This window comes from Alligator mississippiensis, chromosome 7 (assembly GCF_030867095.1).
Source record: "Alligator mississippiensis isolate rAllMis1 chromosome 7, rAllMis1, whole genome shotgun sequence".
Taxonomy (NCBI): Eukaryota; Metazoa; Chordata; order Crocodylia; family Alligatoridae; genus Alligator; species Alligator mississippiensis.
Window position 1 is genome coordinate 77993434 of NC_081830.1, and position 26082 is coordinate 78019515.

Sequence of the window (26082 nt, forward strand, 5' to 3'; positions counted from 1 at the left end):
CAATTTGAAGCCTCCAAATCGATTTAGAAAAGATTCAGAGAAATATTTGGCGATTTGGGCAGTCCCTGCTTGCTGCTGCAGGGAGCTGGACCCAGGCTCCATGCCAGCAAGTAGGAGGTGGGGGAGGGGGCTGCAGGAGGGGGGTAGGGAACTATGGGGGAGACCCCTACCAGGCCCCATCCCCTGGCCACTCCCCCAGCCCTCCTGAGCACCCTCCAACCCTCTCCTGCTCTCACAGCCCTGTCAGTGGCTGCCCTGCGCGTCCTGGCTTTTTTTCTTTTTTTTTTTAATTCCCCCAGTCAGTGGCTGCTGCAGCAGCCATTGGGGCTTCTGGGAGCTCATGGCAGAGTCCCCCATGCAGCACAGGGAAGTGGGGTACAACAGGGATTGCCCCCCCTGCCTGGCAGGAGCTGGTGAGTGTGGGGTTTTGTTTTGTTTTTTAAAGATCCAGGACACTGGAGCCGGGTGGGGCAGCCATTGACAGGGCTAGGAGAATGGGCAAGGGATGGGGCCTGTTTGATTCAGAGATTCAGCCAATTTGGCGGCAGCTCAATCTCTGAATCAGATTCGACTGAATCGATTCGGGGCAGTGATTCGAATCACTGAATTGAATCACTGTCCCCCAAATCGGCTGAATCCTTAGCGAATACTAGTCACTTTGCACAGTCCTAATAAAATGGGACACAGTGGGCAAATCAAGGGTGTACTAGAAAACTTTGTTGCGGCATCTCCTCACTTTGAAGTGCTTGAGTTGATTGGAGGTTCTGATGGGGGTTTTTTTGGATGGGCGTGGAAGGGCAGAAGGAGAGGGTTAACATAATTTTTGGTTGAAATTACATTCTTACAGCTCACCACGCACCATCTTAAAAATAAACAATAGATCTACCACGAAAGGATTTGTTCTTCTAAAAATGTTTGTTGTGTTACCTCTTTTTACTTCATTTCATGCATGGGGGGATGCTACTTAACTCCATAAAGCACACTGCAATTTGGTTTTAAATAGTTGTATCTTTCAAACTACATACCATGGGACAATTCAAAGAGTAAGAATCCAATTCAGATGGATGAAATAACTCATTGTTTTGTAGTTTCCCAATTTTAGGATAAGAGGATTCACCACTGCATATCTGAACCATGTATACAAGTGTTCTTTTTCAATATCCGATAAAAGGATGAGTTTTTCTTTGTTTTTAAGCAGCATTATTCTGCTGAAGGAAAGCAGTTTATTATAGTTCACCACCAATGTGTGTGCGTGTGTGTCTCTGTAAAATATTTAAAATGTATAAGATTAGGATTATGCCATGCTGTAATCATCTTTGAAATCAAAAACAATACTTAGCATCTGCTCTTTATTTATTATATTAATCTTTTTCATATTAGGGATATATATAATTAAAATAGAGTTGAACCATAAAATGAAATATGTTTCTGAATAGATTATTGATAGGGGTAGAGTTCTTCAAATAACACTTTCACTTAATATTTCTATTGTTATTGTTGATCGTTTCTATTACGTTAGTATTTGAAGTTAGCTCCATTGTACGGAGCTCTAAAGAAGCATAAAGGACTGACCTTGAACTAATGAGGTTATAATGTATTTAATGAGCAGTTGTCATTAAATACTTCAATGACCAAGTTCTGCCCTTAATTCCAGACTCTAGTGAAACCTTTGGGTGGGGCTTTCCCATGGTTATACCGAGTGTAATTAAAACCCCAATGCATTTTTGAGTCTCTAAAACATGCTACTGAATGTATATAATTGTCCTAAGCCTCTGTTTAGTAATTCACTTAGTAGCAGCTGTTGTCTTTGTCCTGTGGAGTTTTACCCAAGATTTTGTTACTTTTTTTTTCCTTTCAAATACTGCACACTAAATTTTAGTGTAGCAATTTATGTCGTTCCTCTGATGTTTTGTTATACAAACTTCTTTTGAGTGTCTTTTAAGTAACTGCTCCTGCTGACTAGATATGACACCTTACTGAGATGGTTGGATTTGGTGATGCAGCTGATAGTCATGTACACTGTGTTACCAAAAGGTAAAATTAGATGTAAGAAAAAACTAGTTGAAATTTAAAGTGAAATACAGGAATGTAAGTACCGTAAAGTCATGACAGTGGCAGAAGTCCTAGCTGATATACGCATTTGTTCCAACACATATAATGGATACTGTGACCTCTGGCAGTACCTTCAAGTGGAAAAAAATGTAATTAATTTACTTTAATAATTAACCATGTGCTTGCAATAATATCTAATATACCCAACCATTTTTTTTATTTTAATAATCCATGCTATCTGAAACTGGAGGTGCGTGATTGAAATGGTGAACTACCCTGCCATTTTAACCCAATATTTAACTTTTATTGTAAGTTCTCTGAAGCAAAGGACATGTCATCTTCATTACTTTGTACAGCAGTCAACACCATTCAGGTGCTCAGGAAACAAAAATTTGAATAATGGTTTTTGCAAGTTTTCAATCAGCTAGTTCTTCCCGAGACAGTTATTAACTTTAGAGAAGCAGGGTACATACTGTGATCAGGATACAATATTCACCTGGAAGTTTGATCATAATTTATGAGGACAGTTGAATGCAGCAGGACTTGTATAAATGGTTCTGTAGTGTTGAAAAGGAACCAAAAAGTGGGAGACACCTAACTAGGACTAGTTAGTAGGAATGATATGGGGAGAGACAGCTTGAATATAAATGAGAGAGGCACATTGCAGAAGCAAATGGCTTTGACACATTACTCTATCATATCTTTGTATATTGATTTGTGCCTCAGGAAAATTCAATATGGTTCCTCTCATCTGAACAGCGAACACTGTGATTTTCAGTTTGCTTGAGGGTAAGTGGGAAAGGCACATTTCACAAAGGAACTAGATCCAAGGTCTTCTCAAAAAGCAGTCTACATATTTTTATTGTAACCTTTCAAACTATTCTGACTTTGGAGGCTCCAAGTAATTATTGCAGCATACATTTTCTAAGGACACTCATGCTAGAAGAATTGAGATGAAAAATGCAAACTTGTGTATAAATGTGAATGAACACTTAGTAAATTTTCTCTCCCCAGTTGGTGTTGCACTTTCATGTTCTTTCAGAAAGAGCTTTTCAGATGGGCTTATCAGTGTAGGTAAAAATATGAAATATTTTCCAGTGGCTTGAAAACAGCTTCAATTTTACTTTTGTCATGTTCTTCGAGTAAAATGTGTGCACCACTAGTTCTTTACACTTTACTTGAAACTATAGTCCCCATTTGAGTTTTGTTACAAAATGCCTGTAGTTTTCATGCTTTCTGGATATAAAAAAGAATACACTTTTAAAATAATGTGACAAAATGCAAGATTCTCTTTCTTTGAATTTCAGTATTTGATTTTAAAAGCATGCTTTGAGAAAAAGAGGTAAAGATACTAGTAGATTTTTGATGTATAAGTGTATTACTCTGGAGGGAACTGTTTCAGGTGCAAAAGCAAACTACTTGGTCAGTGGCTTTAAGTATAGTTTAAACGATCTTTTCCATCTTCAGGCAGAACTCGTTGACGTGCAGTATGGGACTGTTGAAGATTTGGTCCAGATTCGTGTCATTACAAATGTGACTAATAAAATTGCACTTCTGAAGCTCGGACAATCACCGCTGCTCTATAAGGTTAGTTCCATGTCTACTGTACATTAGTTGAGTGGGATATTCTGTTTTGTTTTGCTTTCTACTTTGAAATACTAAATGGGGGCTTTGTATTGTCATCAGCCTTCCCCTTCCTATGATGACAGGCCAGGCTTTGTGGGCATTTACCCATCTCCTTCATCTTCCCTGCATTTTTTTTTCACAGCATTTCTAGTGTCTGTTTACACTGAATCTAGTTCGGTGTTTTATTATCCTTTTTGCTGAATTGTTATAATGTAGTATCAGAGGTGGTTCATAGATAGTGCCATATTTTCCCTCTGTGCTGAAATCTTATGCCAAAGAAAGAAATCTCTAGAAGAAAGAGGGAACTGGATCCAAGAAAGAAAAAAAAAAAAAGGTAGTTGAGAGCCCAGGGTTGCTGGAGTCTTGTCTGTCTAAAATTTGCATGTCGTGCTAGACTGAAATCTTTGATTCGGACATCGTTGCATCTAGTACTTGGCGTGCAGCAGATTTAAACATGCCCTGAGGTGAAGCAGAGTACAGCCCATGCCAGACTAAATCTCAAGCTTTTGGGGATCTTCCCAAACCCACTGGACTGTCTCCAAAATCTGTGGCTTCTGGCTCTGGTACGACTGTGCTGCTACAGGCAGTGAAACTGTGAAATGATAATCAATAACACACAGCACAGGAGGAATAAACAGACCATGGGATCATCTAGGCAGGCTGCAAAGATGGAGATTCTTGCTCTTTGGTATTGTTTGCAGAAGCATTTAAACTGGAGACTAGAACTTAACCTGATTTAATTCTATCAATTATATACCTACGTGGCCTGGACCAGAGGTGACCAGTAACCCCTTTAGTTGTGCTTGCTATTCTTAACCCCTCTCAAGGAAGAAGTTGTATATGGAGTGTTGGGCTGTAAAATGTGTTTGTGCAGCATGCTGCCTAAAGCATCTGTTCTGCAGCTCGGCCTCCGCATTGCTGGCCAGCCACATCCCCTGCTATAACAGAGCCACAAAGACATGGTGGGGCTAGGGAAGGGCTGCTGCCAATTCACAATGATCGTGCTGTTTAGTTCCCATTCCCCTCCTTCTTTTCTGTTTACCTCGTGGGTACATCCGCGCCTCTCTTTCCAGCATCGGTCGGCACCACCGAAATAAAACACATTTCACTGTTTTCACATAAGACTTGATTAGCAACTAATACATTAAAACTGAGTTACATTTGTGCTCTTGATATCAAATAGAGTATTTGTTTTTTCTGTTGAGGATAGGTTATAAACAAGCCTGGTATTATTTTGGTGCTTGGAAAGACTGTGCTGCTGGCCCAGTAAATAATTAAACAAGACACTTTATGTCCAATTCACAGAAGCAATTATAAAAGACCAGCATCTCCAGATTTTATAATTAAAAGAATGCAGAATGGTTCTGTTGGCCACTGAAAGCACACTGAAGACCAGAGCATAACCACTTAATATTTTGTGAACAGAAACAATCTTTGTTTCTATAAAAATGCCATTTTCAACAAAATGACTGCAGCTATTTATCTAAATTATTTAGATCCAATCTTATTATCTTTACCAAAGGTCAGTTATCATTGTGAGAGTTCAACTGCTGTGCAGCACCCTTGCACATAGATCTCATGCTGCGTTTCATTGTTAGCTGCCAGAAATAATGAAATAGCTATCAGGATTTGGGTAGCAGAAGCTTGAGTAAGGTGCAGAGGTTGCAATCTGGGATGGGAAATGCCAGTCAGCAGAGTGCCTGTTTATTTGGGTTTAACCTTCTGATTCTACATACAATTATATGTGCTTGACTTCAAATACGTAAGTCACAGAGTAAAACACCACACACATTCCTGTCTGCCATGGTACTAATCACATGCAGGTGGAAAGATTGGCCTTGTCTTCATTTATCATTTCTTCCCTCCTTTGTTTGATCCTCAGCCCTTATTTTCAGGACACAGATTGAGACACGTATCTTGTTTGGCTCTGCAGTAATTTCAATCTTTGTTAGCTCAAAATATTTTGGGGGAAAAAAGAAAATAGATTCACCTTTGTTGTAGAATACTAAATGCAAAGCATCCTACTTTCTTACAATGTGTAGGGCAAGAGTGTCAGACTCACCCCATGTCCTGGTCTGGACTTGGACTACAGAACTCCTTTGTAGGCTGGATCTGACTCAGGTCATGGAGTGGCATTGGTAGTGGGGACTGCAGCAGGACTGGCGATGATAGGACAAGGGATGGCAGGCCAACTGTCTGTAAGACAAGTGAGGCTATGTTGGCACAGTCCTTGCTTACCCCCCTGTCACCGTTGGCTATGTCAGCCAGGACCGAGGGGCCCAGATTCTGTGAGAGCTATGCCCCTTCAAGCCATGGCCTCCACTTCAGGTAGCTTGGCGGACTGGATGAAGTGGCTCTATGGACTGCATCCAGCCCACAATACCTATGTTTGACTCCCCTCTCAAATCAATTAGGGGAGAATTCCCCTTGATTTGAACAGGGCCAGGATTTAATTCCTAGAGATATTTTACTCTTTCATTTTTATTTTTTAATTTTTTGGCAATGTTTATGCCCCTTTACTTGCTTGCATTTCTGGCTCTCTGCACCCTCCCCTTCTTTTGCCCAGTTTTCCTTATCTCTCTCTTTCACATGTTTGGTTTTACAGCATGTTAAAACAAAATTAGTTTAACCTCCCCCCCCCCAAACAAACAAACAAACCCATAATTAGAAATCCTTTCTCCTGTTTGTAACCTACATTACATATTTAGCTCACATATTCTTTCCAGTTTTAATGTTGCTCAATCATTTGTTGATGTTACTATATTATAGCAGCTCTCAGGGGTCCCAGACAAGATTAGGATCCTATATGATGTCTTGTACTACCATCTACAAAAGGCTTCATCCCTGACCTGCAGACTTTGCAGATATGTCCTTATTTTTTTATGTTGTTTCCCTTGCTTCTGCCTCCTCTTTTATCATTCTCTCTTCTACTTTTCCTTTATATATTTTACCACCCTACACTCTCTTTCTTACCATACTGAGCCACTGGAGTAAGTCAGAAAGCAATTATAAATCCTGCCCAGCAGAAAAAGGAGCAATTACCACAACCAAAACACTTCCTTGATTCTTACATCACTCTTGGCAAAAGGAAACTTATGCAAGTAAGAGTTCAGTTCCTTTTATTTCCTGGGTGACCATGTTTGAGAAGGGAGCCCTAATAAGATTATTTAGATGAGGATCTGGATTTACAAGGTCTCTGATTCTGCATTTGTAGATCTAGGGTTTTTGGGGGGGGCAAAAATCACATCAGAGTACTTGAGAGGACAAAATGCAGGTCCAGTTTGCCATACCTGTGAAACACACATGGTCTCATTCCAGCGAGAGTTGTAGTTTGTACTATTGTGGAGATTGGATCTACAATTGAATTTTAGGGAGTTTTGACCAAAGCATTTGGTTAGGACTCTTTCAAATTTTCTTACAGTGCTTTTGAAAACAGCTTACATGATGGGGCGTTTGGGGTTGACTAAGAAGGGAGGACTGCAAAATAAGCTAGGGCCAAATCCGGCAGCCCAGCCCTTCAGATGTGTTTCTGCGAAAATTGATGGGATTGCCCACACAAATTAATGCTTTTTAGTGAGAATATTTGGTTTGCTGAATCTGGCCATACATTTTGGTTAGGAACTGTTATAGAGAACCTGAAAATGCTGGGGAGGTTGAGGAATGGTAGTGGCTGTAGAGTGTATGTGCTGCTTCCAGTAAAATCGAGTTTGAATCTGATCCCCAGAACTAGAACCATTTGGCTTGAATGATGTTCAACATTTTTTATGAATGATCTGGAATAGATGAAACCCCACCTTTGATTAGTCACACATATAGATTGGTACGGTAGTGGGTAATAATGAGGGAAGAACAGCCACATAGACCTGTTCAAGTTATTTGATAAACTGGGCCTATTCAGGCAATAAGTGTTTTAATATAGCTAAATACAAACATGTACATATTGCAGCACAGGCCATAGTTACAGAATGCAAGACTCTGATAAATAACTGGGTTTCATTGCGGTAAGTAGAGCTAATGAAATCCTTGGATGTACAGAGAGGAGAGGTGTGAGTGGGGAAAAAGGAGGTGATCTTGCCTGTGTATATGACACATTGATACTAAGGGACCACTTGTGTGTCCACGTTTTAAAAAGATATAGAAAAATTAGAGAGGCGCAGAAGAGAATTGCAAATGTGTTTGACTGTCTGGAGAAAATTATAGTGTGAGACTCTTAAAGATCACAATCTGTCTAGAATATCAAACAGAAGATTGGGAGATGACTTGATTACGGAATGGAAATACCTACCTGAGCAGAGAGGCCGCGACCAAAGATCTCTTTAATCTATCAGAGAAAGGCAACACCTATAAGCTGAAGACAGACAAAGGCAAATGAAAAATATGAGAGTGATTGCTAACAGTGAGGGTGATTAATCATTTGAACAAATATTCATGGAAAATGGTGGATTCTCTTTTTTCTGATGTCTTCAAATCCAGACTAACAGCCTTACTTATTGGGCTCAATGGAAGGGTAATGGGATGGAATTTAATAGTCTGTGATATACATGAAGTCAGCCTAGATCGAATGACCTTGCCTGGCCTTTAAACAGCATGAATCTGGGAATGTGAAATCTGGCAATTCATTTTACTGGCAGTCACTCACATACCGCTCCAGGATTAAACTTTCTTCCTCAAGCAGTTCACCAACAGAGATTTCCTAAACTGATGTTAGGAAATAGGTGAATACTAAAAGATTAATGAAAGAGTTTGGATTTAGTAAGGGGCAGACATCAGCTGTACTGTCCGGGGACCGGGCCTGGGATCGTGTTGTTTTTTGGTTGTCTGTTTTCTCCTCCTGTGTTGTCGATATGAACAACAGATTAGCTATCCTATGTACTGATTGTGCCACCTATGCTGGCATGTCAGGAGAAGGTGAGTTATCTCCTCACCTACTGCCCCCCCACCAGTTAAGAGAGACCTCCTCAGTGCCGCTCTTCCAAGAACAGCTCTAAAATTTAAGGTGTAGAGCCCATGCAGTTTATGCATCCAGTCTTTCCTCTATGGTCATATAAAGCAAGCAGAAACCTTGCCCTCCAGAAAAGGAGTGGACAACGGTATCGTTCCAACATACAAAACCTATTTTTGGGCTTCAGCCACAGTTAAGGACAAGTTCACTTTGGAAAGAAGAAATATCATGGGTGCTGATCAAGATTTAATCATCTGGAGCTGAGATTCAATAAAAAAGCAGAATGTCTGTCTTAAATTAACTCTTAATAGACATACAAAAGCCTGGAGGGCTGACGCACTCTGCCTTAAAAATGCCCACATATTAACATATATCCTTAAAATAATAATATTTAATAATATAAATAATAATAATATACATAGTTAAGATGTAAATATCTATATTTATTTTAATAATTCACCATCTTCATAAATATTCATATAATTGCTTTTTAACTGTAATAAAGTTTGAAAATGTGGATGCTCGAATGTTGATGCTGGGATTATTGGCAGGTATGTCTAAGTTAGGATTTACCAAATAGTCAATATTACAGTCTTTAAAAAAAGGCAATTTGCAAAAAACCCAATACTTTTATTGACAGAAAGGTCTGGTTTATTCTTTATAATTTTATATTGGGAAAATGTCATTACAGGGGATTTTTTTTTTTTAACTGCATAGTCCTGATTTAATTTTTTTCTATCATTTTAGATGTTTTCCACTAGATATTGTTTACGACTAGTTCAGCATAGTAGAGACATGTATGCTTTGTATCTTCATTTACCATATTTATCAAGACCAATCTGAATTTAAAATGAGTCCCCCCCAGACTAAATTCTGTAAATGGAAAAATTATATTTGTTTCCCCCTACTGCTGTGGGAGCGAAAGCAAGAGCAGGGGTGCAAGTGGTGGTGTGACCCTGACCCCTTGCTCCCCTATCACCTGCCCTCCCTATACCTCTCTTACTGACTGCCCCCTCCCCCTGTACTGCATGCTGTGCTGCTGGGTGGCTCCTGGGTGCTGTGACTCATGCTGGGTCCCTTGCTGCTCTCTGCCTGCATGTTGGGTCCTGTGGTGTTCCCAGGCTCTACACTGATTCTCTTGTCACTCTTGGTGCAGCATGAGAGAGCTGCAAGGGACCCAGCACAGAGCCAGGGACTGGCAAGGCAATCAGCTTGGAGCCACAGAGCAGCCCAGGACTCGGTGCTGATTCCCTTGCCAGACTCTGGTTCCCCTTTGGGTCCTGTGCTGCTCCTTGTTTTCCTGCTGAGCCAGGGAGCGGTGGGGAAATCAGCATGTAGCCAGAGACAGCAGAGAACTTGATCCCGATTCCCTTGGCCCTTTCTAGCTGGGTGTTGGCTCCTGTTGCTCCCTGGCTCTGTGCTGATTTCATCACTGCTGTCTGACTTCTTGCAGGTTCTGCACTGTCTCCTAGCTCCTTGCTGCACCAGGGACTGGCAAAGGCATTCATGTAGAGCCAGGGACCTCCCCTTTTGGGGGCACCCAAGGCAGGGACTTCTCAGAAATAGGCTATTTGCCTGTCTGGAGAAAGCCCCATCATCATACCACTTGATTCAAGTGAGGCCTGCCTGCCTTTTGTTACAACCATCAGTTCCTGATTTAGGTGGGCCATCCTTGGGCCAGGTCTAAGTTTTCGTGTTCACAACCCTGGTGGTTAACATAGTATACATTTGGATGATTCCGCACACTCTGCCTGCTTTGTTTCCTCTCCATGAAAAGGGGAACAGAACATCCCTTTAATATTTTAGGGGTATTTACTGTTGGCACACACACACACACAAAAATCAGAAAAGGTTATCTCTACACTGCTCTGTTGTTCTCTGCCAGCAAAACAGCCTCTAGTAATATGTGGCCAGCCAGCAGAATCTAAACTGAGCCTATTAATTTGACATCTAACTTGTTTCCAGGTGATGGAAAGATACTATTTCCCCAACTTTGCCTCCCTAGGTTCAGCACAGGAGCTCTGGTGCACATGTGAATCCAGGTGTCATCTGAGTTAATACAAAATGACTGACAAATCTTCCCGTGCGACACTATTGATCCAATGTGTAGGTATAAATGAAAGGAGAGCAAGACGTCCTCATTGATAGTGCAAATGGGCACAGGTTCATTTTTAAAAAGGAAGGAATCTCTTGTAAAACAATGAGTGCTATGTATTCAAGGCTGGGGCTTGATAAAGTGCAACGAATATCTGGAAGGAATTAGAATTGTAGGGGAAAATGCATTATAAAAACAACTTGTCAATATTCTGAAGTAATTAACATTTTAGTTTCATCAATAAAATTCCACTTTTGCCTGCTATTTATTTCCTTTTTGGTTAGAAAACCCTGGGTTTGCTTAAACGGGGAGAAAAGAACTATTAGCAGAGTAAATGAGGGGATGTATAAGTTAATGAGCAAAAGAAACTATTGATCACTGTGCAATTCTGACACAACAATTTTTCCCTAAATGTTTTTAAAACCTGCTGCCGTTTTGCATGCACAATTGGCCTCCTAAGAGAGGGCCATGCCCTTCCAGTTGCCTCTGGGTTGCTGATGAAGTCCCATTTCAGGATTACCGAGTACCCTGGACTTCCTATTACAGGATTGGACCCTGAGTTTTGAGTTAGCTACATGGGTGGGTATATAGTTCATTATTTTCAGCAGCACTCATCACTCAATTTTTACTTAGAAAAATAATTCTATATATTTGTGTGCTCAATTGGGTGTTTAATTACAAATTAACTGCATATACTTAATGTATCCTTTGAAAAATTGGCTCTGTTCATGTTGAGAATCACTGGGCTCTCAAGGAAGAGTGACTGTTTTAGAACCAACCTCCTCCTATTACTATGTACCAAGGTCCAAATTAAATAAAAATACATGCGTCTTTTCTGCAAAGATGAAGCTTGCATGAGGTGGTCACATTTGATTGTGGGGGCTTCTGAGACTTTGTGCAGATTTTGGAGGTGTGGCGCCCAGCCATAATTTGCTGTTTTATCAAGCCCTTAAAAAGTAAGTGAGTAGTAAATGCAATCATCCAGTTTATGGTCCGAGTGCCAGAATCCTGATAAATGGAGCAAAGTCAAGTGAAATGGCTCTAATCTGAGGAAATTGTCCAGCAGAGCTAGCTAAGGAGAGAAATCTTTAGCCTCAATTTAGACTTTAGGGCCCATGTAGCTAAGCAGGTGCTGAAAGGTATCTGCAAGCAGATAGTTTTTCTTGGAGACCTACAATCATCCTTTGAATATGCACACTTTATCCCTCCCCCTGGCAACAAGGCCTTAAGAAAAGCTGCCTTAGCTCTGTATAAGATAGCATGCAGTTTCTTTGCATTGATACCCTGGAACAGAGCGGGAATCATTTCTTGATCTTGGACTTTACTTGAATGTGAATATCCTTTCTTGCTCTAGTCCTATATGTACCCACTTACAGCTGCTGTCATGTTCTTATTGTAGCCTACTGAGGGCAACAACTGCCCAGGTGAAGAGAGATGGAGATGAAGGGAATGGGGAACATTAAGGAGACCAAATTGTGGGGCTCATGGGCACTCAACTGGATAACACAGTTCCATTAATTTGTGATTTTTTCACAGGTATGAGCTACTAGCAATACAGTATGCTGCAAACCCTGTTGACACTCTTTATGAACATAATTGGCCCTACCCTAACAAAAAAGGGCAAGTTTAGAGGATCACAGCATATGATTCTTGTTTTATGTTTCCTGTGTTAATGATCAAAGCATTAGGCCCTATATTTCTTGGTAAAATAAATGTTTAAACATGCCCTTATTTCTTGCGTATTTAACTCTGTAATATATGCCGTGGTAGGTTATTTTGTTTTATGATTTTGCCATAAAAAGCTTTTGAGGGCCTTTTTGATCAGCCTTTTATTGCAATGATACACTTCAGGCTTGTTTTGTTGTTGTTGGTTTTTTTTAAAGACTTATTTTTCATTTCACAGTAGATATTTCTTAATAATCAATTTCTCTGCTTACTAATCTCCAGGCAGATTTCAAAAGTTTCAAAATCCCTTATTCAGAAAAAACAGGCCATTTTGTATCCAGAGGATTTATAAAGCATACAACTCTGCCTGGTAGCAATATTACTTTCTTTGTGATACATTAGGATGAGTCAGATCAGTACCATTTGAAAAACACTCTAGATGCTGTGTATGCTTGGCTGCTCTTTGTAGCTATCAGTCCTTTAAAATGAATCTATGTTAATGTGGGTAAAGAAAAATCACATTTTCATCATGGCTGGTACTTGAAATCGTGGTGCTTTTAACAGTACACTGGCAGACCTTTATGCCACAGTGAGCCCCACAACTGTCCATGGGGCTGTACATCGGCTCAGGGATTTGGGCACAAAATCAGGGTAGCTATTAGGGCTGTGCGAAGCTTCAGGTGCTGATTTGATTTGGAGGAGATTCGGGCTGATTCGGCAGGTGAATCTCTGAATCCAAATCGAATCAGGAGACCAAGATCTGAATCAATTTGAAGCTCTCTGAATCAATTTGGAAAAGATTCAGAGACATTCAGAGATTTGGACAGTCCCTGCTCACCGCCACAGGGAGCTGGACCCGGACTCCGTGCCAGTAAGTAGGGGGCAGGGGGGGAGGGGGCTAAAGAGGGGGACGGAACCATGGGGGGACCCCCACCAGGCCCCATCCCCTTCCTGCTCCCTCAGCTCCCCTGAGCACCCCCTGACCCCCATCCGCTCTACCAGCCAAGTCAATAGCTGCCCCGCCTGGCCCCAGTGTCCCGGCGCTTTAAAAAAAAACAAAAAACCCAAAGCCCCGCACTCATTGGCTGCTGCAGCAGCCATCAGGGCTTCTGGGGGCTCATGGCACAGCCCCTCCACACAGTGCAGGGCAGTGCAGGGGCAGCAGGAATTGCCCCTTGCCCCCCCCGCCCACCTGGCAGAAGCTGGTGAGTGCAGGGCTTTTCTTTTTTGTTGTTTTTAAGAGCCAGGATGCTGGGGCCGGGCAGGGCAGCCATTGACGGGACTGTGAGAACGGGCGGGGGATGAGGCCTGTTTGTGTTGAAGATTTGGCCGATTCGGTGGCTGCCGAACCTCCGAATCAGATTCGGCTGAATTTATTTCGGGACAGTGATTTGAATCACAAAATTGAATCGCTGTCCCCTAAATTGGCCGAATCCAAATCTGAAATGAATACTAGCTGCTTCGCACAGGCCTAGTGGGTATTAACATAGACCCAGTAGTGGGGCTGAATTTTACCTTCCCTTATGCATGTGCAATTTCCATTGCAATTCATTTAGAAGTCTGAGTGAAATTGGAGTTAATTGCAAAGCTTCCATTGATTTTAATGCAATGGGGCTGTCATCCTCCAAAGTCAGTGGAAGTGGTGAGTATACATCCTTAGACAGAATTTTATGCACCATCCTAAGTCTATTTGTAACAGGATTTTTTAGACTTTTTTTTTTCATCTGGAATTAAATAATTGCTTATTCTTTAAAGTGTTGTTATCAAGTCTGTAGTTCAGAAAGGTACTTAAGTTTTCAAGTTAGCAGTTTGATTTCATTAGGTAGGCACAAGCTTAAATACCTTTCTGAACAATCGGTGACGTTTCCTCCAAATCGTTTTATTGAGCTTCTCCCATCTCTTAGAACTGGGTAGATATGTGTCTCCAGAAACCTATTAGAACCTGAGGTCAACCATATCCGAAGGCCTTTTATCTCTTAAACTTCTCAAGCCTCTTGGCAGCATGGTTTCTTGAACACTTCTGCTGTGGTGGCCTTTTAACTTTGTATTACCCCTTGCTCAATTTCTTAGAAGAGGTGAGGAACATACAAGTAAATTATTGACAATCAGTAGTATTCTGTGCATTATTCTTTGTGCAGTTGCCGCCCCCCTCTGGTCTCAATCGAGCATGTTTTGAATGGAGGAACTTTTTAATGATCTCTGCATGATAAGGCCTGGAAGGAGAATATTTAGAGCATCTCTACCATTATTCTCTCTTTTCCTTTCTGTAAACTGGAATTTTGAGGTGAAACCTCACCTTCACTCAAGCAAGGATCTCACCCGTGGCCTTTAGAGCCTATCCCTGCTCACCCATAGGCTTTAGAACCTATTCGTGTTCATACTGAGGTTCATACATGAAATTCATTTTGCAAGGAACAGAATTTGATCTAATGGGGGCTCCCTTTTTGCAGCTACCACAACAGCCTGGACAGTTTCAATTAGTTTGACTGATAAAAGCAGCAAACTAACCAAGGACATTTGTGCACAGGATAATTTCTCCATCATTTGCATACGCAGTAACTTAAAAAAGAATGTATATTTGAAGAGCGGAAGTGAGACATTTTATTATATGTCTTTCAATCTTTCTGAGTAATTCACAGAAAACAACTTATCCAACAAGTTTAGCCTTACCTTTACATTCATTTTCAATCTAGCTGTAAATAGATTGCAGTTTCCCTGAATTAGTTATCCTGATATCTTCTGCATATTCTTTACAGTTCTTTGTTCTAAAGCATCTCTGAATTGATCATGGGCAATTTTCTGTACGCAATTCTCCAATTGATTCTCCAAATTTAAAATTTGCACTGTGATAATTAGGGATGATTGATGAGAAAAATATGTCATTATTTCCTGAATAGATGAGGATACTGTTGCATTAGATGCACATACTCATCCAAGGACATTTATACTTGAAAAGGTCTGTCTTTTAGATGTTTATTGAGTGAAAACACAAAAGCAGTGTGATGCAACTTTAAGCAATTATTGGTGGAAAATGCTTTCTGTATAAGCCAAGGATACTGGTTATTAACTAGTATCTTTTTTATCTGCATATCCAAAATCCCCATGACTTTATTTCTGGAAATTCAATCCCTCGAACTCCAATTTTTGGCAAGGGGCTCTAAACTTTAAAAGCAGAAAAAGCATAATTTCTAATAATGGTAATCCTGGCTTTGTAATTGTAAATAGTCACATGGAGTGCAGCGGCTGAGATTTATCAGCATAGCACACAGCTAGGTCTAGAAACAGGTAGTATTTCAGATGAGAGGACGGAGTATTTGCATTTTGTGAAGGTTATAGGAATGCCTGCACTGACAATTGAGCCTGTTATTTATGGTATTCTACTGCAGGTTATTATGCAGGCATCATAGGAACCCTCCCCGTGCAGGTTTACAAAAGACCTCAACATGACCTAGAAAGACCACCCTTTTAATGGAAAGAAGCATATTTGTCATATTTAAATCAATTGAGAGTTTCCCTAGAGTAGGAACTGACTATGTTGCCTTTTATGGCAATACTCAGTTATATTTGATGACATTATGATATAAACTGCCCATTAGGGAACTGACCCAATGAACTCATTTCAGTCTGGACTGGTTGCATGCTCACAGAGGAGAAAAGATGATGTTTAATCTACTTAACCGCCTGACCTTGTCCTAATCCTATTTATTTTATAGTAGACTATGTGGGATGCCAGGTGAGTCCAGACCTGCTGATTCAAGTGGAGTTAGAATTCCATATTTAAGGAATGCCTATGACATACCAGAGATTAATTAGCCTTGTGCATCTTACTGCTGTAGGCATTGCGCTCTTTTAATAACCAGGTTTATCATCTTAATGTTGAGTTCACTTCCAGAAATTTAGTTGGTCACATACATGTTTGATGCATTGGAACTGCTGCTTTTGACATCAGATAAATGTTGAGGTTTACAGAGACTTGATTGGCTCTTGCTGTGCCCTACAGTAAAGGCACCTCTTCAGTGAGAGAGTGCACACCAAGCCTAGAAAATGAGATATGGGGAAGGCATCTAGAATAAATTAGGAAAATTTCAAACTATCCTACCTAAAACTTCAAAGGGGTTCACATCCTGCACATAGGAACGATCGCATTTAGAATAGTATATCTTCCTTCCCGTTTGCTAAGAAATAGTATATCTTCCTTCCCTTATAACTAAGAAATAGTACAAGTATCATATTTGCCCACTATTATACTTTAGCTGGAAGGGTTGATGTCTTTGAAATACAGTCTTTGCCTTGGTCAAGGAAAATGACATTTCAGTAGAGATAAAAAGTAAGATTTAAAAAATGTTGTGTATGGAAAGGAAGAATTCAGTGCCACTTTGTTCCTCTTCTTTGTAATGCGTATCCATCACAGTTTGGGCTAATGTTGAAGCTTTAAATGATTATTTCAATGAAAATGCCTATGAATGTGCTATACCCATATACCCATGTTTCTATGATTGTGTATGCAGTATATAATTGTACATTTATAGTGATTGGCTTGGTCTGCACCAATGTGTGTGTCAGGTGTGGTTTACTTCCACCAAATTTGTGTACGCATCATTTTACCCTCCCTGGAATCTCATTTCCAAATGATTCTGTATTGATTCCTTTTATTTTTTAAATTTTGGCAAATATCTGTGGTCTGACTGCTCATGTGAAGGGCAGTTCATGTACGTGAGTGAGGTGGCAGATTGATTGAACATTGTAGCAGGTAAATCTGGTGTCCCTGCTCAGTGCCCTCAACTTTATTTTCTCTGAAAATGAAGTCCTTTCAAGGGACTTCTTTGGACATAAATTTCCTCCTCCTTTTCTTTCTCAGAATCTTATAAGCCCTAAACTTGAAGCTGGGTAAGGGAGGAGTGGATCATGTTATAAAATAGTGAATGTATTTAGGCCTGTTAAATTATATGTCAGTTATTAGAATTAAACAGCCTTCTGTCCAAGGTTGATTGGTGAAAATTATATATCTATAGATATATATATATACACACATAGATAGATATAAATATCTATATCTCTATAAGAAGCTAAATACCTATATATATAGCTCTCTCTCTCTCTCTGTCTCATATATATAAAAATATGAGTTATTTGTTTTGAGAAATATATAACTAACAACTCTCAGAATTGTATCATGGGTTTGGTAGCTTTTCCCTCTTAAATCCCCAGCTTCTGAAGATTTGTGATTTATGCAAGCATCTCAACTTTAGTTTAAAAGTGAAATGTCCCTAGCACTCATAATTCTGAAGGGAGATTTGAAAATGTTACTCCTAAAGGCTAAAGAGTCTGATGGAAAACCCCCCCCACAAATCTATTATTTCAAGAAAAATAATATCTCATTAATTTTAAGCCAATCTCATGGTTTTCTAAGGCCCTGTTAATGGTTTCTAAATTCTCCGGGGCTTGTTCAATTGATATTTTAACTTCTGGTTTATTATCAGTATTTATCAGTATTTTATTACCATTACAGGGCCTAGGAGCCCTGCTAATGAATTGGACCCTATTGTGCTTGGCACCATAAAACACAGAACAAATTATAAGCCCTGTGGCCAGGATGTTACAGTCTATTTAGTACCATGAACTTCAGTTCTCTTCAGCTGCATTTTGGTTTAGCTATTATGCACTGGCTGATTTCTGGAGTTTTCACAGGAGTTAAAATGAGGAAGTAGACCACATCCAGTTAAACAACTCAGGCTGCAAAGTTTGCCTAATTTCTTTTTTTTTTTTTTAAATCCTCTCATTTTCCTCCTCCTGTGTAGTAAGTAGGATGTTTGTCTTGTGGGTTGTATTTCATTAAAGGATTTAGCATCATGTCATGTGAATTAAGCACAAGGCAAGATGAATTTTCAGCGCAGGATGGAAATACGGTTAATGTGTAGGATGCTCTTATGATGTAAATACCAAATTTACTTGAATAGAAGAGGGCTGTGATTATAAGATAACCCCCCAATAATTAGATTCTATAGATGGAAAATGTATAAATTTGTTATAATTTTCCAGGTAATTATTGGAGGTTTGCCTTGAATTTGTCCCCCTCAGTCAGTGCTGAGGGGGGCTACACTACATGGACACTATCACTATGTCTTACTTAGATGGGGTGCCCTAACCTTTTCTTGTGGTAGGTTCCCATCAGTGTGTTTGCCCAGTATGGACCATGTGTTTTATAATCATGCTCAGTGTTGGCTGCATTTAATCAACGTCATAGTTGGTTTCAATTGCTGAGCACACACTACTTTTGTCCACAGCTTAACAATAGAAAATGTATTTAGTGAGATTTCGGTTATAAGACAAGAGCCTTTTTTCCCTGTGCCAGCTGGGGGAAAAAACCTTGTCTTGTAGTCAAGTAAATATGATATTATATTTTGCTGTCACTTATGCGGTCTCAATAATATTTGCTTGGTAAATATCATTTGGCCCAATGCTGTATACTTTTACTCATTTATACATACTTCATTAAGTCTATAGAAGTAGAAACTGGTTATGAGAACAAGGATGATAAGGATTATATAGTCTACAGTTTAATAAGCAAACATAACCAAACTTTAGAACCTGAAATTAAATTCAATTGGCTTTAATTTAGGATAATAATTAACCAAATTTACACCTCAGCTGAGATTTTATGGCTTTATTCCACAATGTTCTTACTATTCTGGCCCTAAACCAGAATAATCCTTAAGCATGTGGTTAATTTTAAGCACGTGCTTAAATACATAGCTGGATTAAGACAAGAATACACAGTCTCATGTATTTAAATATTGCAAAGTCACAGTTCATGATCCTAGGCCCACACCTGAATGAGGATGGCTGTAGGCGTGCATAAGATAAAGAAAGAAAAGTCATTCTGATCATATTTTTCCATATAAGGAACCAGCAGAACCTAAAACCAGTGCATAAATTGCATAATAAATGTTGCCCAGCCCTCCTCACTTAAAGGGATAGCAGTGTTCCTCTTAGCATTGACTAGTGTTTGTTTAAATCTCCTGGGTTATCACCATATTAAGCTTTCAGGCATTCTTCTTTAATTTGAAGCTCCTTCAATACCGGTAAAACCCATGGAAATGTTTCTTGATGTTTCTTTTCTTTTTCTTTTGTTAGGCAAAGTTGTATATCATGCTAAATCCATGCACTTTAATTTCCTAGCTCAAGCCATCTGGGCTTTTTATGCCAATGGATATTAGATGGCATTTTATTACTCTGTGAAATTTAGAGGGGGAAGGATGATCTGGAGTGATAATGTCAGGGATACCAGCACAGTAAAATATGGCTCTGAATTTTACTACAATCTCTAAATATAATTCCTGTACATATTAGTAGATTTATGTATTATAAATAAAGTTGAACAACACAAGCTGCGTAAAGACATAGAAAACATATGGCTATGGAAATGAATCACAGAAGAAATAAACAATATTCCTGTGATTTTTTTTATCAGTATTGCAGAATGTAAATATATGAAAGGAAAAACCAGATGGAAAGCTGTCCCTGCCCCTTCTCCCTCCCATTAAAAATAAGTGGTTAAGAAAGTTTTTCTCACTTTTTGTTCTTCCTAGCATTTTCTAGGGGTTGCGAGACTGACTCCTTGGTTCCTCATACTGGCACGACCGGAAGTGTTTTCAGTGTAAAGTGTTTGCTTTTAGGGCAATGGCATTGTAACACCTTACCAAGCATTAACAAAGGTTTCCTTTCAACACCTGTGCAAGGTAGGGAAGTATCATTTATACCCATTTTGCAGCTTAGACAGAGAGATGTATTCTTATTTTTGACAGCTTTGTTTAAGGTAAAGACGACCAGGCTTCAATAAAACAGAAAAGCAGAGTTTTTTTCAGAATCTCTGCATTTGATATTTTTCCCCCTTTGAGAACCGTTCTAATGGATCTAACTTTTTGTTTCAATGACTTTGGATCCAAAGAGAGGTCTATTGCTAAAAAGCCCCCCCCCCCCCCCCCCCAAATCCATCAGTTTCTAACATCCTACTGTCTAGGTTTCCAGTTTGAGTCAGGATCTATGGACTTAGCTTTCTTTTATGAACTCCACATCTGCATTACTGACTTGGTTTGCATGGTGTCTGAAAGAGGTGCCTTACCAAGATTTGGATGCTTGTAAATCAGCTGGGTACTCACAGTGAGGTCTAGAAAAGGTTTTAGATATTCTTACACAAATTCCTAGAACCTACCCATCATCTATGACTACAGATTGAATTGAAAATAAGCTTATCTAGAACAGAACGATGTAGTCTAAAAGAATGCTTTCTCTTAGCTGATGTCTGCTAGTCTGCTAGCTTAAGCACCTGATGTAGGAAAAAGCATGATGCCTCATTTAAGAAAGACTTAAAAGGCAGCCACATTTTTCATGACCCATTATTCCTAAATCCTGTTATCTTATTAAGGTAGGTTGGAGAAAACCTGCCATCAAACATTAGTTAATCCTCCAGGTCTCTACCGGTGTTTTTAATTGATTTCCATCACTGGAGGTCATAAGCCCTATCAAAAAGAGAGGAAATGTTTGCCGGTTTTGTTTTTCTGATAACTGCAGAGATAGCAGAGTGTTCCTTATGCCTGATATCGGGTATTATTTCTTATGCTTGACTTTTTCCATAATATCTCCATTTCCATTGTTCTTCAGCCGTTCCCATGAAAATGGGTCACAGGTTGCCTCCAGGGGCAAAAGGTTTTATGATTCTTACTCTTGGTGTTTTTATGACGTGAATAGGCAATGGCATCTTATTCTGCTAGTTTCACAACACCAAATTATACTGAGGCTGCAGGAGTTATATTGTTGTGAAAATGGTGTAATGGAGTGTAGTAAAAAAGTAGCAGCAATTTCATAAATCATATTTGAATTGTTGTTGGGTTTTTTTCAGTCATGTTTTAGGAGAGTGATCTAGCTAGGTAGCTTCCTTTTTCACCTTGCAGACAGTGCCTGCAGGCACTGGTGAGTGCAAAGATCAGTCAGAGCTGCTGGTTATGCTGTCTCCCGAGAATAGGAATTAATGGGCAAGAAAATAAACTTCTATATACTCGATTTGCACGTCCTGCTCTAATTACAACATGTTGCACAAGAATATGCTTGCCTGAACGCATACTGTTCTCTATTCTGTTCTCTATAGGTGCCTTAACACCTTGCATCTGAGTGCCTTCTTCATTTATGTCTCCGTCTATTCAGTTCATTTATTCTGTGGTCACACTATGTGATTTTCTTTTGCTTTTCTCTCTCTCTTTGATAAAACTTTTATTAAAAGCTTTTGATATTGTCTCTTAAAAGAAAACATTATTATAGTTGCAATTGATTGATCATCTGGGTTAACATGGTTTTTTTTCCTCTTCTCTTCATCTTCTAACTGCATGTTTATGTCATCTAGTAGTCAGTTCAACAGAGTTTTGGGAGCTTTAAGTGGTGCTAAATCTTTTTCAGTGGGCCCATTTGCTTCTGACGCACACAGAGTTCTTCAGACCCTTTGCCATCTCCCCCAGAGAATTGGTAGAGAAGGAAGAAAGTGCCCAAGTGAACTGCAAAACTCAGTTTATCACATCTGTTGCTTGTGATAGGCTAGCAAAGGTGGGATTCGGGGAGGATGGTCATTACTACTGGCACGTCTTCTCTAGCCCACCTTAGTATGGGCTTGCTCTTGAAAATGAATCCTTCCTTTCCTAACCACGGCATAAACTAGCTTTATGACAATACATCTGATGTGGTTCCCTCATTTTCCATTTTCCTTTTTCTTTTTGCACGCAAGGTAAGGGCATCACTTTGGATTGATGCTTTTGGGCCTAATTGTATACTAGCATTATTGTCAATAGGATGTTTTCTTACTGGTGGGTGGATGAGTGATTCTGTAATGCTCTGTGATTGCCAAACTATTACAGCTACCATCTCTGTTCTCATCAAATACTCCTGCCCTGGACATTCTCCAAGTAGCTCTTTTCACTATTTCATTTTGGTGAAACAGTCTATTCAGCAGGTCAGAGGGGGACCTAAAAGTCTAATTTATAGATGTGCTGAATGGAAAGCAATGAAAATGAAGGTATTTTAAAAAGAAAATATAGTAAATGTTGACTTATTCAACTCTTTCACATTTTTCTGTTACTTACACTTATACTTCACCCAAATTGCATAAGGTTGGCAAGGCTTTGTCATGTAAGCAACTGTAAAATCTAATGTCAATACAAAAGATGCTCTGATGATATCTGCTGTGTAAAATGTTCAGTGAAAAAGGCCCTTCTGAGAAATACCGTGGTTCTGAAGCTCTAATAATGAAAGCAGTGCAGACTAGACATAGTTTCAAATTCTGGATGTTTGGGGGAGTGGAGGTTAATTTTGATAATTTATAAAAAAAAATAAAACTTTCATAGATACATTTTGTAATGATTTCTTTAATATTTATGTTTTTCAAAAGGATTTTATATATGGAGGCACATTCTTTATGATAATTTGTTTTATCATGCCTGCCTTGTGACTGTTTTTCTAATAAGGAAGATAAATAAGTTCATTTTCCAGTATTGATTTACTTAAAGGCATGCTATAACCAAGTAGTTAAACATTCCTTGGCTCTTTTCTATAAATGAAAGTAAAATATTCATCAGCCAATTAATATTACGTGGTTTTCCCAGGTGATATATAGATATGCCCAAGGCTTACATACAGTATATTGTACATAGCTGTATATTGCAATCTGAAACATAACATTGTACCAAATATAAAAATACATAGCAGCTGGTAAATATGATATCTGAAGAGATCACAAGATCACAGAGAAGTATGGCTGGTTCAGTTTGCTGCTCAAGGCAGGATTGTCCCTGATTAAACTGTCCCAGCCAAATATCTGTCTAACCTGTTTTTGAAAATTTTCAAGGTTGGAAATTCTGCAGCGTCTCTAAGTAGCTTGTTCCAATATTTGACCACCCTCATAGTCAGGATGTTTCTTTTAATCTCCAACCTAAATTTCCTGTGCTGAAGCTTGAGTGCATTGCTCCTACTTGTATCTCTTATGACCACAGAGAAAAAGCGATCTCCATCCTCACTATAATCAACTTTCAAGTATTTAAAACTGTTATCAAATCCCCCCAGTTTTCTCTTGTGCAGACTAAATAACTGTAGCTCTTTCAGCCTTTTCTCATAAATCATGCTTCACAGGCCTCTAATAATTTTTGTTGCTTTCTGATGAACTCTCTCCAATCTATCCCCATCCTTCTTGAAGTGTGTGGCCTAAAACTAGACACAGTACTTCACAAAAGGCCTCACTAGCACTGAACGTAGTGGAAGAATCACTTCCCTTGATTTGCAAGGGAAATTCCTGTTCACACAACCCAGTATACTATCAGTCTTTTTTGCAACAAGGGCACAGTGTGTATCAACCTTACAGTTCTTTCATCTAGTCTATATTTTGTTAGCCTGTTGATAAGAATGTCGTGGGTGACCATGACACAAACCTTGCTAAGGTCAAGAGGGTATCACATTCACTGTTCTCCCATCCACAGGACCTGTCACCCTTATCATAATAGGAAATGGGGTTTGTCAGCATGACTTGCTCTTGATGAATCCATTCTGTTGTTTTTTTTTTCCGATCACCTTGATCTCCTTTAGGTGTTTCACAGTAGGGTTTTTTTTTTGTTTGGTTGGGTTTTTTTTGAGGACCTGCTCCATAATCTTTCTAGGTATTGAGATCAGACTGAGTAGTCTCTAATTCTCTTGATCCTTCTTCCATTTCTTAAATAAGAACACTATATTTGCCCTTTTCTAGTCATCTGAGACCTGACCTAAGCCCCACAAGTTCTCAAAGATTATATCCACTGGCTCTGAAATGATCTCAGCCAATTCCTTCACTACCCTAGGGTATAGCACAAAGGAAGTCCATTCTGGTGCACAGAAAAGGTAACAAAAGGGCTGAGAGACCCCCTTGGCTCAGTAGGAAAGTGAAGAACCTCCTGGAATTGAAAATGGAAACTTGCAAGGGATGGAAGTTGGGAAATACCACCAAGGAAACGTACACAGCAATAGCGCGCACCTGTAGGGAAAGGATTAAAAAAGCAAAGGAAATTGGCAATGGAAGTCAAGAACAATAAAAAGTCCTTCTTCAGATGCATAGGAAGCTGGAGATAAAATAAGGGAAACATTGGATCCCTGCTGAGCAAAATGGGATAGCTGTCAACTGGCACCTGGAGAAATCTGAACTCCTAAAGGATTACTTTGCATCAGTATTCCACCAGTCCAAGGGTGCTCCTTTGCTTGACAGGATACAGGTTGATCAAGATGGGGGTGATCATCCACCAACAGTTGGCAAAAATCTTGTGAGGGAACATCTAGAGAGGCTGGACATCTACAAGTCACAGGCCCAAATGAACTGCACCCAAGAATGCTGAAAGAATTGGCCAGCATCATTGCATGAGGAGTGGGTCCAGGTCCAATGGAGGGGGCGGCGGGGAGAGGGGAGCAGGTCTGGGCCCAATGCGGTGGGAGGGGAGTGGGCCCAGGCCCAATGTGGGAGGAGGGGAGAGGGCCTGAGCATGGGAAAAGCTGGCCCATCGGGGTGGGGGGGGTACAGGTGAGACCCTGTTCCCCCAAGCACCTCCCAGAGTAACAAGGAATAACAGCCACAAGCTGATTGAGAGTAGGTTCAGGCTAGATATCAGACACTACTTCACAGTCAGGGCAGCCAGGATCTGGAACGAGCTTCCAAGGGAAGTGGTGCTGGCTCCTACCTTACGGGTCTTTAAAAGAAGGCTTGATTACCACCTAACTGGGATCATATGAGCTTAATTTAGTGGGGGTCAATTTGACCTCAATCTCTGGAAAAAATCTTGTAAAAAATTATCAAAGAATCCATTAGCAATAGACAATAGGGAACTGGCTCCAAGGTAGGACCCAGAGACTAATAATAGATGGTTAGTGCTTGGTGACCAACCCTCAGGGTTCAGTACTTGAACCAGAACTTTTAACTTTTTAACATGTTCATTAATGATTTGGACTTGGGTGTTAAAAGCGGACTGGCAAAGTTCACAGATGACACCAAATCATGGGGGACTGTGGTCACACTGGAGGATAGGCTGGGGATACAGGCTGACCTGAACAGGCTTGCAAGGTGGGTGAATCAAAACCTGATGATGTTCAACACTGAAAAGTGTAAGGTGCTCCACATGGGAAGAAACAACCCACAACATACTTACAGTCTCAGCAGTGTTACACTTACCAGCACCACAAATAAAAGAGACCTGGGGGTCTTGATAGACCACCAATACAATGCCATAGGCAGGAAAGCAAACAAAACACTGGCATGCATCGATACATCACAAACAAAACTAAAGATGTCATCCTCCCATTTTACTCAGCTTTGGTGAGTCTGCAGCTGGAGTACTGTGTCCAATTCTGGGCATCACACTTCAGAAAGGACGTGGAGAAGCTTGAGAGAGTCCAAAGGAGGGATACACGTATGGTTAGAGGTATGGAGAGCAGGCCATCCAATGAGAGGCTGAGAGACATAAGTTTGTTGAGCCTGGAGAAGAGAAGAGAAGACGCAGAGGGGACTTGGTGGCAGCCTATTCTAAAATTATAAAAGCCTAAGTCTGTCTGTCTGTCTAACCATAACACTTTATTTGCACTCTGATTGGCTGACAAACAGTCAATCAGAGCGTGAAGCAGCATTCTGACAGAAGGCAGCCTGCCGCCATGA

The 26082-nt window shown here is 40.0% G+C and overlaps 1 protein-coding gene across 4 annotated transcripts in view; it reads left to right on the top strand.

The window, feature by feature from the left end:
- NAALADL2 (N-acetylated alpha-linked acidic dipeptidase like 2) overlaps positions 1 to 26082 on the top strand; it is a 1094482-nt gene that overhangs the window by 592209 nt on the left and 476191 nt on the right. For all 4 annotated transcript variants that reach the window (XM_059731159.1, XM_059731157.1, XM_059731158.1 and 1 more), the window contains one exon: positions 3520 to 3639. In XM_059731159.1, the coding sequence (XP_059587142.1) occupies positions 3520 to 3639 (120 nt within the window). The remainder of the gene's footprint in view (positions 1 to 3519; positions 3640 to 26082) is intronic.